This window comes from Marmota marmota, unplaced genomic scaffold (genome assembly GCF_001458135.2).
Source record: "Marmota marmota marmota unplaced genomic scaffold, marMar, whole genome shotgun sequence".
Classification (NCBI taxonomy): domain Eukaryota; kingdom Metazoa; phylum Chordata; class Mammalia; order Rodentia; family Sciuridae; genus Marmota; species Marmota marmota.
Window position 1 is genome coordinate 13,033,344 of NW_026000211.1, and position 12,229 is coordinate 13,045,572.

General features: G+C 32.4%; 1 protein-coding gene across 1 annotated transcript in view; it reads right to left on the bottom strand.

Moving 5' to 3' along the window:
- Wwc2 (WW and C2 domain containing 2) overlaps nucleotides 1-12,229 on the bottom strand; it is a 136,010-nt gene that overhangs the window by 39,747 nt on the left and 84,034 nt on the right. Inside the window, exon 17 of the mRNA XM_015486000.2 lies at nucleotides 11,161-11,168. Within this exon, the coding sequence (XP_015341486.1) occupies nucleotides 11,161-11,168 (8 nt within the window). The remainder of the gene's footprint in view (nucleotides 1-11,160; nucleotides 11,169-12,229) is intronic.

Consider the following 12,229-nt stretch of genomic DNA (forward strand, 5'->3'; position numbering starts at 1 on the left):
AAAAAAAAAAAAAAAAAAAAAAAAACACCCTAGCAACCAAAAGCTTAAAAAAAAAAAAAAAGCAACAACAAACAAAAGAGGCAGACCAATTCACACACTGCAGGTAATTAGAGAAGGAATTTACATTTTTACAAATCATTTAAAAAAAAAACCGATAAAATAATAAAATAAATTTCAAAAAGAAAAACCACATTAGCATATCAAAGTGAAGATATTTAAAACCAAAAAAACCAGGATGCATTACTTTTTAGGAATCAAAAGTTGGACTATTCTCTAGCAACTCAATAGAATCAATGGAACAAGATGACAAAAAGTGATACCTGTAACATATTAAAAGAAACAACTAACCAACTAGAATTCTGAATATGTGACCAAAAACTGTCCTTCACAAATGCAGTTGAAATATACACCAAGAGACCTGTACTAAGAGACATACTAAATATCAAATGAATTCCTTAGTAGGAAAATGATCCAAATAGAACTAATATAAAAAGAAATTAAAATACACCAGAAATGGTAAAGATTTAAGGAAATCTAACTGAATATTTAGACTGACAATTAAAAAAACAATAATAATAATAATGTCTAGAGGGATATGCACTATAGGTAAATAAAACACATAAGAATAATCATACAGAAGGAAGAAAAGAGAAAATGGAATTAAATTCTTTTAAAACCATTGAAATGTCTGAGAAAAAGAAAAGGCATTAATTGAAGGTAGTTTCCAGTAAGTTAAGGATACATGTTGTACTCACCGGGGAAACAACAGGAAAATAAAAAACTATAGCATTCCTCCCCTTATCTGTGGTTTTGCATTTCATGATTTCAATTACCCATGGCCAACTGTTGTCCAAAAATATTAAATGGAAAATCCAGAAATAAACAACTTATAAGGTTTACAATGCATGCTATTCTGAGTAGCATTATGAAATGTTTAGCTGTCTCCATCCTGTCTTGCCTGGGAAGGGAATCTTCTTGTCTAGTGTTTCAATGTTGTATTATGCTACCTTCTCAAAAGTTGCTTTGCCATCTCAGTTAGCAGATTGATGGTCATGGCACCACTGTGCCTGTATTCAAGAATACCCTTGTTTTATTTAATAATGGCCATGAAGTAGAAGAGTAATGATGCTGGCAATATGTATATGTCAAAGAGAATCTTTAAATACTTCTTTTAAGTGAAAAGGTGAAAGTTCTTGACTATTTAATAAGGGAAAAAAAGAAAAAGATATGCAGTTGCTTAGATGTATGAGAAGAATGAACATCCTGTGAAATTTTGAAGAAAAAAAGAAATCCAAGCTAACTGCAAAAATTATACAATACCTGATATGTGTTTAGTTAAGATGGAAAAGATAGTAAATCTGTGTATGGATAAGAAGAAATTTAGTATATGTAGGGGCTCTGTGTTAGTTAGCTTTTTGTTGCTGTGACCAAAATATTGAGCAAGAACAATTTAGAGGAGAAAAATTTTAGTTTGGCAACTGGTTTCAGAGTTTAGAGCACAGTCAGCTGGTTCCATTGTTTTAGGCCCAAGCTGAGGTGGAACATCATGGCTAAGGATGCAGAGGAAAAAAGATACTCAGATTAAAAACTGGGAAGCAGAGGGGCAGGGTGGGAAAAAGTTGCAGGGAAGATGCATCCTTCCAGGGCATACCATCAATGACCTGTTTCCTTTAGCCATGCCCTACCTACCTACAGTTACTACCCAGTTAGCCCACTCAAACTAGGATGGATTGATTAGGTTATAATTCTCATGATACAAACATTTTACCTCTGAATATTCCTGCATTAACAGAGGAGGTTTTGAGGGACACTTCATGTTCAAAACATAACAGGCTTAGTAATACTTGCAATTTCAGGCACTCACTGGAGAGTCTTAGAATGCATCCCCTGTGGGGTAGTGGGGCAAGGGAGGGGGTGCAAACATTACTGATAATTTATAGACGAAAAGGGAATTTTAAAAAATGTAATTAATCCAAAATGAGAAAAAAATGTAACAAAGATGGGACTAAAAGAAAATAAACAGTAAGATGATAGGTCCAAACCCAAGTATATCAATAGAATTAAATGTTAATGAACTAAGTATTTCAATTAAAAGATGAAGATTTTAAGATTATATAGTATCTTTTAAGATTATATTGTATACTATATATATATTATTTAAAAGTGGTACACTTTAAGAACTTGTGGAGTCAGAAAGTAAAAAGAATGGAAAAAAATCTAAACCATGAAGAAACTATTAATAGTAAAAAAGGCTTATATAGCTTTACCAATACCAGACAAAATATATTTTAAAACGAGAGGCATTACTAGAGATAAAGAGAGGTACTTCATAACAATAAAGTTATGTTGAACAGAAAGATACAATGCTGAATTTATAGTCACCTAAAACAGATTCAAAAAGCAAGTACTACCAGAACTAAAAAAAGAAACAAACTTATGTTGCAGTCATAATTAGTTATATTTTAAATTACCTTTCAATAATTGATAACACTAGCAAACTGAAAAAGTTGGAGATGCAGAAAATTTTAGAAACAAAATTGCAAACCTGACTAACAGAATATACATTCTTTTCAAAAGTTATGGAAGATTTACCAAAAACCTACCACATTTTAAGTCATAAAGCAAGTCTCAATACATGATTGGATAATATGTATTCTCTGAAAACAGTGAACTAAAACTAGAAATCTACAACAGAGAACTGTGTTTGATAATTAAGTAAACGTACTAAAAATATTATGGACTTAAAAAATCACAATGGAAATAATAAAATGTTTTTAATTCAAAGATTATTTCATGATGTTGCATCATATTTGTGAAAAGCAGCCAAAGGTGTACTCAAAGAGAATTATTTAGCCCTCAAAGCATATATTGGAAAAGAAGATTATAAAACAATTATGTAAGCATCCATTTCAAGATGTAGAAAAAGAATATCAAGTTAAACTCAAAGAAAGTAGAAGCAAAGAAATAATAAAGATAAGAGCAGAAATTAGCAAAATAGTAAACCAATGTGTGGGGAGCCACCCCTGAACTATCTGAGCATCTTCACAGGGCCTTGGAGCCAAGGAGATTTTGGTTTGGCATTGCAAGCTATTTTTGTGGCTCCTCCCACTCAACGAATTGCACAATACACATCACCTCTGTTTTCAGTTGGCTAGGAAAACTGATCTTGAAGCTTCAGAATTGGGCGTGACCCAGTGGGAACTGGACAGCCTACCTCCTACATTAATTGGTGAAGAACATTCTGTAGAAAGCCTTTGAAGTTCCCCCATACAAATAAAGAGGGCTCTCAAGCTCTCTTTCCAGGGTAGAAGCTGGACCCTTAAGATTGAAGAGCCATCCTGCCCCTGCTCTTTAAAACTATTTTCTGTGTCATGTGATTTTTCACCGTATTTCTCAGCCAGTCCACTCCACACAGGGGAATCCAGCTTCCACTGCCTGCGTGGGATATGGGAGAGACAAATGTATAATAGGAAAAAAAAAAAAGAAGAAGAAGAAGAAGAAGAAGAAGAAGAAGAAGAAGAGTTCTCTAAAGAAAATGAATAATTTGACAGTATACATCCTTTTTATCAGCACATGAAACTATCTCAAAATACACAATACATTAGGCCACAAAGCAAGCCTTACTAAGTTAAAAAAAAAAAAAATTTCTTGCATCTTATCTGATCACAATGGAATGACACCATAAATGAACAGCAAAGAAACTAGAAATTATACAAACACATGGAAATTGAACAGTACACTCTTGAATGAACAGTGAGTCACTGAAGAAATCAGACGGGAAATTTAAAAATTTCTTGAATCATATGGAAACACAACAGAGCAAAGAACTCTGGAATACACCAAAAATAGTACAAAGTAGAAAGTTTTATAGCAATGAGTACCTTCAATAAAAAAAAATAGAGATCTCAAATAAATAATAAAGGTCTGAAGGGGAAGAAAAAGCCCCAAATTAGTAGAAGGAAAAAAATACAAAATCAGAATAGAAAGAAATTAATAGAAATCAATGGAGCAAAGAGTTGGTTCTTTGAAAAAAAAAAAACAAAATTGACAAGCCTGTAGCTAAATTAACCAAAAGAAAGAGAAGACCGAAATAAATAAAATTAGAACTAAAAGAGGAGTCATTACAACAGATAACTGCAAAAATCTAGAAGAAATGGACAAATTTCTAGATTCCTATGACCTACAAAATTGAATCAAGAGGACATAAAAAATCTAAGTAGACAATCGAAGCAGTAATGAAGTATCCCCCAACCAAGAAAAGCCAAGACACGATGCATCAATTGCTGAATTTTATCAATTTTTTTTAAAAAAGAACTAATACCAATGTTACTCAAACTGGTGGATAAAATAGGAAGAGCTGGGAGCGGTGGTGCATAACTATAATCTCAGGGGCTTGGAAGGCTGAGTCAGGAGGATCATGAGTTCAAAGCCAGCCTCAGCAAAGGCAAGGTGCTTAGCAACTCAGCGAGACCCTGTCTCTAAATAAAATACAAAAAATAGGGCTGGGGATATGGCTCAGTGATTGAGTGCCCCTGAGTTCAATCCCCAATACAAAAAGATAAAAAAGGAAAAAAAAAAAAAAAGAGGAGGAGGAGGAGGAGGAGGAGGAGGAGGCGGCGGCGGGAAGGAACTCTTCCAAACTCATTGTATAAAGATAGTACTGAACAATACACTCTTACCATGTTACCATAACTGACAAATACACACACACAAAAGAAACTTATACACCAATACTCTTGATGAACACAGATGCAAAATCCTCAATGAAATATGAGTAAATAAAATTCATCATATACTCTAATCAAGTTGGTTTCATTCCAGGGATGCAAGGATTGTTCAACATACGCAAATAAAACAATACAGTATATAAATAGAATGAAGGATAAAAATCACATGATTATCTTAATAAATGCAGGGAAAGTCTTTGATAAAATTCAGCATCCCTTCATGAAAAAGTCTCAAATAAATTAGGTATAAAAGGATAATACCTCAATATAATAAGGGCTATACATGACAAACCCATAGCCAACACCATACTGAATAGGGGAAAACTGAAAGCATTTCCTCTAAGATCAGGAATAAGACAGGGGTGTCCTCTCATCATTCTTACTCAATATAATATTAGAAATTTTACTCAGAGCAATTAGGCAAGAGAAAGAAATTCAAGATATACTAATAGGAAAGAAGTCTAATTATCCCTGTTTACAGATGATATGAATCTATGTAAAAAATCCTAAAGATTCTACTTAAAGACTTTTAGAAATGATAAATTTAGTAAAGTTAGCAATATACAAAATCAACATACAAAAACCAGGAGCTTTTCTATATACAATAATGAACTCAGTGAGAAAGAAACAAGGAAAATAATCTCATTTACATACACACACATATAAATATCTAGGGATAAATCTAAGTAAAGATGTGAAAAATCTTTAAAATGAAAATTATAAAACACTAAACAAAAAAAAATTGAAGAAGTCACTAGAAAGTGGAAAGATCTCCCATGTTCATGACTTGGGAGAATTAATAGTTAAATTGGCCACACTATTCAAAGTGCTCCATAGAATCAATGCAACCTCTGTCGAAATACTAATGTTCTTCAAGTAACTAGAAAAATAATTCTAAAATTCACAAGGAAGCATGAAAGATTCTGAATAGCTAAAGAAATCAATGGAAAAAAAAGCAATGTTGGAAGTATCACAATACCTGATCTCAAAACATACTATTCATCCACAGTAACAAAAATAGCATGGTATTCACATTAAAAGGCACACAGAACAATGGAACAAAATAGAGGATTTAAAAATAAATCCACACATTTTCAATCAACTGATTCTCCACAAATGTGCCAAAAGCTTATATTGGAAAAAGGGACAGCCTCTACAACAAAAGGTGCTGGGCAAACTGGATATCCATACGAAGAAGACTGAAACTACATCAGTCTTTCACCCTGTACAAAAATCATCTCAAAATGGATCAAAGACCAAAAACTTTGAAATTGCTAGAAGACAACACAGGGAGAATACTTCAAAGTATTGGCACAGGCAACAATTTCCTGATTAGATATGCAATAGCTTAGAAAACAAAATCAAGAATTAAAATGGGAGTACATTGAATTGAAAACCTTTGGCACAGCAAAAGAAACAACAGAATGAAGAGATAAACTACTCATATGGTAGAAAATCTTTGTCAGCTATTCACCTGACAGAGGATTAATACAGAGAATATATAAAGAAGTAAAAAAATTTAACAACAAGATAATCCAATCAAAATGGGCAAATGATTTAAACAGACACTTCTCAAAAGAAGTACAATTGGCCAACAAATATATGAAAAGTGCTTAACATCTTTAGCTGTCAGGGGAATGCAAATCAAAACTTAATTGTAATTCCATAACACTGAACTCAGAATGGTTATTACAAAAAACAATAACGAAAAACAAAACCCCCAAATTACAAACACTGGTGAGAACATGGAGAAAAAGGATCCCCTTAAACACTTGGTGGGAATATAAATTAGTACAGGCACCATGGAAGAGAATGCAGAGGTTCTTCAGAATACTAAAAATACAACTACCATATGATCCAGCTTCCCACCACCCCTGGGAATATACCTGAAGGGAATAAATTCAGCATACAAGAGACACCTACATACCTACACACCCATGTTTATAGCCAAATTATATAAACAGCCTATGTGCCTATCAACAGATGAATACATAAAGAAAATATGTGCACACACACCCAGGCATACACACAGATCTCCCTGTCTCCCCCACTTACCCCCCACTCCAGAGAATTATTTGGCCATAAAGAATAATGAAATTCTGTCATTTGCAGGAAAGTGGATGAAACTGAGGGACATCATGTTGAGTAAAATAAATCAGATGTAGAAAGACAAATAAAGCTGTGGAAACTTAAAAAAAGGACTTGAAGAGGGACTATTAGGGATGAGGAGGGAGAGAAGGAGAGAGGAGGAGGAACAAGAGGGGAGAGAATATGAAGGTAGAAGTAAGTGTGGGCATGGATATGGTCAATGCAGAATATAAGCATGTATGCAAATGCCATATTGAAACCCATTAATTTGTACAATTAATGTAAATTATAATCAATAAAGTTGGGTGAGGTGGCACAGTGGCTCAGGAGGCTGAGGCAAGAGGATCACAAGTTCAAAGCCAGCCTTAGCAACTTAGCAAGTCCCTAAGCAACTCAGAAAGACCCTGTCTCTAAATGAAATATAAAAAAGGGTGGGGGATGTGGCTCAGTAGTTATGTGCTCCTGGGTTCAATCCCTGGTAGCAAAAAAATTAAAAAATTTTTAAAAAGTGTGTGTGTGTGTGTGTGTGTGTGTGTATATGTTTGTTACATACATGTACATACATATATATATACACACATAAAGGAAAATAAATTAATACAACAGTAAACAAATAAACAATAGAGAAAAATCAACAAAGACAAAGTTAGTTCTTCAAAAGAAATTTAAAAGTTTAACATGTCCCTGATAAAACTGGGGGGAAAATAGGCAGAAGTCACCAATATCAGGAATGCAATGGAATACAGCAAAGTTCTAACATACATGAAAAATAAGAGAATGGATAACTTTATGACAAATTTTAATAATTTAGATTAAATTGACAGGACTGCAGGTGTAGCTCAGGAGTAGAACACTTGCCTAACATATGTGAAGTCCTGGGTTTGATCCCCAGCACTGTCACAATAAATAAATAAGTTAATTAATTAATTAAGATACTCATAAAAACTTTTGATAATAGTAAAAAGGAAGAAATACTTACTAACACATTATGAAGATAACAAAACTTTGATGCCAAAAAGTCACAATGACACAATGACATCAGAAGTAAAGATTAATATCTCTTATGAATATAAATGAAAAAAACAAGCAAAACATCAACCAAATCCAAAAACATATGTAAAAACTGTAATACAACAAATGAAGTCTGTTTTATCCCAAGACTCCAAGGGCAGTTTAACATTTGAATATTAATGTGTAAAAAAGAAAGACCAAAAATATAATCATCTTAAAAGATACAGTAACAATGTTTGATAAAATTCAATATTTGGATATAATAAAAACTCCAGGGGCTGGGGTTGTGGCTCAACAGTAGAGCATTTGCCTCCCAAGTGTGAGGCACTGGGTTTGATTCTCAGCACCACATAAAAATAAATAAACAAAATAAACGTATTGTATCCATCTACAGTGAAAAAAAATTTAAAAAATAATAAAAAAAAGAACTCCAGCAAATTAGAAAGGAAACTTCCTTAATCGGATAATGATTATCTGTGACCATCCTCCCCAATCATTTTAAATGATGAATTAGTGAAAGCCTTCACTTTAAAAGAGTACAGTATTGAAACAAAGATAGAAAATGAAACAGAAAAACAAAAGAAAAAAGGAAAAAAAAAAAAGAAAATGAAACAGGACAGAAAATTCAGGAACAGACACACACATAGAGGTCACCTGAATTATGACAAAGGTGACAATGCAGTACAGATGGGAAAGATGGTCTTTTCAATAATGATGCTCTATTAACCATATGGACAAAAAGGAACTTTGACCCTTACCTCATATTTTATGCAAAAAATAATTTCAGATGGACTACAGGTCTAAATGTGAAAGAAAAATAATAAAGTTTTTATACGACAATATAGGAAAACATCTCTGTGACCCAGGTAGAGGCAAATTGTTCTTAAATAGCAGGGAAATGGATAAATAAGACTTCTTTGAAACAATATTTCCATTCACCAAGGGACACCACTAAGAAAATGAAAAGGCAAGCCACAGAATTCAAGATATTCGTGATCAATTAATTTTAAAATACTCATATACTGAAAATTCCAAGAACTCCTTCCAACCATAAGACAATACAATTAAAAAATGGATAAAATTCTGAACAGATACTTCATAAAAGATGATATTCATTTAGCAATTAAGCATATTATAATCAGGGAATGCAAATTAGATATACAAGATACACCTACCAAAATAACTAAAATAAGAGTATTTTTACCAAAAGATATATATATATATATATAAAAGAATGCTATAGCATTATTAAAAATAACCCCTAAATTATTAACAACTCAAATGTCCATCAGTAGTAGAAGGGATAAATACATTGATATAATTATATTATAAATTATCAACTAAGAATGGGCATAAATGAATGGTAATTATACAGAAAAACATAGATGACTTTCAGAAACATACTGTTAAGTACAAGATACCAGATAAAAAAAATATATACATTGGATGACAACAACAGACAAAACTAATATCTGGTGTGATAATTCAGACTAGAAATTACCTTTAGGGGAAGGTGGAAATGCCTAGGATGGAATACAAGGAAGAATTCTGGAGTGCTATCAATATACTATAATTGTTTGGGATAGTAACTACATAGACATTGTTTGCTTTATGAAAATTCATTAGATTCATATAAGATTTATGCACCTTGTTATGAACCTCTTCATTACCTCTTTTCACAAAAGAAACACATCAGAGAGTGGAATTAGAATAAAAAGTGCAATAAAATGTATTTATATTACAGCCCTATAAATCAACTAAACCTAACAAAACATCTATAGAACACTCCACTTAACAACAGCGGAACAAATACTTCTCTCAAGTATGTATGAAACCTTCCCTGGAATATACTAGGCCATAAAACTAGGTTTAATAAGTTTAAAAGGACTTAAATCATACCAATTAAGCTTTTTGGCTATACTGAAGTGAAATTAAGAATTTTTAAAAAATCAAAAATCATTTAGCTTAATAAATGTGTGGAAACTAACACATTCCTAAACTACCAAAGGATGAAAGAATAAATAACAAACAAAATTAGAAAACATCTTAAGATGAATGAAAACTGAAATATATCACACCAAAACTTATGGAATACTGCTAATGCAGTGCTTAAAGGTAAATTTATACCTCTAAGAACCTATATTAAAAAGGAAGAAAGTCATCAAATCACTAACTTTTCACCTTAAGAAAATGTAAATTTGCAGGGCAATATAAATCTAAAGCAATCAGAAGAAAGGAAATAATAAAGATTAAAGTGGACATTCATTAAATTGAGAACAAAATTAGAGAAAATAAAACCAAAGCTGGTTCATTGAAAAAAAATTAGTAAACCATTAGCTGACTGACCAAGATAAATAGAGAAAAATGTTTAAATTATGTAAATTCAAACTGAAAGATATTATGAGAAAATATTATGAACAATTATATACCAAAAAAATTAAATAATCTAGCTGAAATAGACAAATTCCTTTAAAGACCCAAGTACTAAAACTTGACTCAAGAACCAAAGTATGAGAGACTTAGAAAAGAGAGAATTTCAACAAGAACAAAAACTTCCCACAAAGGAAAAGTCCCAGCCCAGATAGCTTCACTAGTAAATTCTATTAAACACTTAAATACCAATTCTTCTCAAACACCTCCAAAAGTAGAAAAGGAGGGAACACTTCTTAATCCATTCCATGATGCCAGAATCACCCTGATATCAAAACCACACAGACATCATAAGAAATCTATGAATACAGACAAAAAATCCTCAACAAAATACTAGCAAATGGAATCCAATAACATAAAAAGGATTGACACAACGACCTAGTGGGATTTATCCTAGCAATGCAAGATTAATTTAACACTTCAGAAATCAAGTAAAATGAATGAAGGACAAGAACCACACGTGACCATCTTAACAGATGTAGAAAAAGCATTTGATAAATCCAATAGACTTTAATGTTAAAAACACTCAACAAACTAGGGAAAGAAGTCTTTCTCAGTCTGGTAAAGGGCATCAATGAAAAACCTACAGCAAAAAGATCGTACTTAAGATGAAAGCCTCCCTTCTAAATCAGGGACAAGACAATCATCACTTCTTTCATTACCATGGTGGAAATTCTAGCTGAGGCAGATAGACAAGAAAAAGAAATAAAATGCACGTAATTGGAAAGGAAGCAATAAAATCATTTCTAGTTGCAGAATATATGATCACACATATAAAAAATTCTAAGAAACTCACCACAAAACTATTAGAACTAATACATGAATTCAGCAAGGCTGTAGAATGAAAGATAAAGATCAGTTGTGCAATGAGCACTCTGAAAATTCAATTAAGAGTTCCATTTACAATAGCATCTACAAGAATAAAAACACTTAGAAATAAATTTAACAAGAGAAATTTTAAAACTTGGACTCAAAAGTTAAAAAACATTGTTGAAAGAAACTAGGTTAAGATTTAAATAAATGTAAAGACAATCCATATGCAAGGATCTTAAAATTTAAGATGACAATACTCCCTAACTTGACTTACATAGTTAATGCTTGCTTTATCAAAATCCTGTCTTTTTGTTTTGTTTTATTTTCAGAAATTGATAAGCCAATACTAGATTTCATACGGAAATGCAAGGGACCCTGAATAACCCAAACAATCTTTTTTATGTTAATTTTTTTCAAAACAATATTGAAAAAGAAAAAAAATATTGGAAGACTCACAATTCCTATTCTCAAAATGACTGCAATGCTACAGTAATTAAGGAAGTGTGGTACTGCCTTATATGTAGATTACTGGAACAGAATTGAGCTTCTAGATATGTAGGTCCCTATAATTATGATCAACTGATTTCTCACAAGGGTATCAAGATAATTCAATGGAGAAAGAATAGTTTTTAATCAATAAATGGTGCTGGGATGACTGTTTATCCACATATAAAAGGATGAAATAGAACCCTCTCCTAATATCACATATAAACAAGTAGAAGTAAACCAAAACCTACGTAAAAGTCTTTAAAACTCTTAGAAGACGACACTGGAGAAATCTTTGTGATATCAGATTAGGCAAAGCCTTCTTGGATATTATACAATAAGACAAGCAATGGAATAAACATATGCTCCAACAGCATACATTTTAATCAAAATTAAAAACGTTTGTGCTAGTAATGAAATCATCAAGAGAATGAAAAGACAATGCACAGAATAAAAGGAAATGTCTGTAAATCATTTATCTGATAAAGGACTTGTGTCGAGTGTCAAGTCAAAAATACATAAGATGAAGCAACTGCCTGAAATCCCCTGAGTTTGAGGGAGAGGGAGAGGGAGAGGGAGAGGGAGAGGGAGAGGGAGAGGGAGAGGAGAGGGAGAGGAGAGGGAGAGGAAAGGGAGAGGAAAGGAAAGGAAAGGAAAGGAAGGAAAGGAAGAAA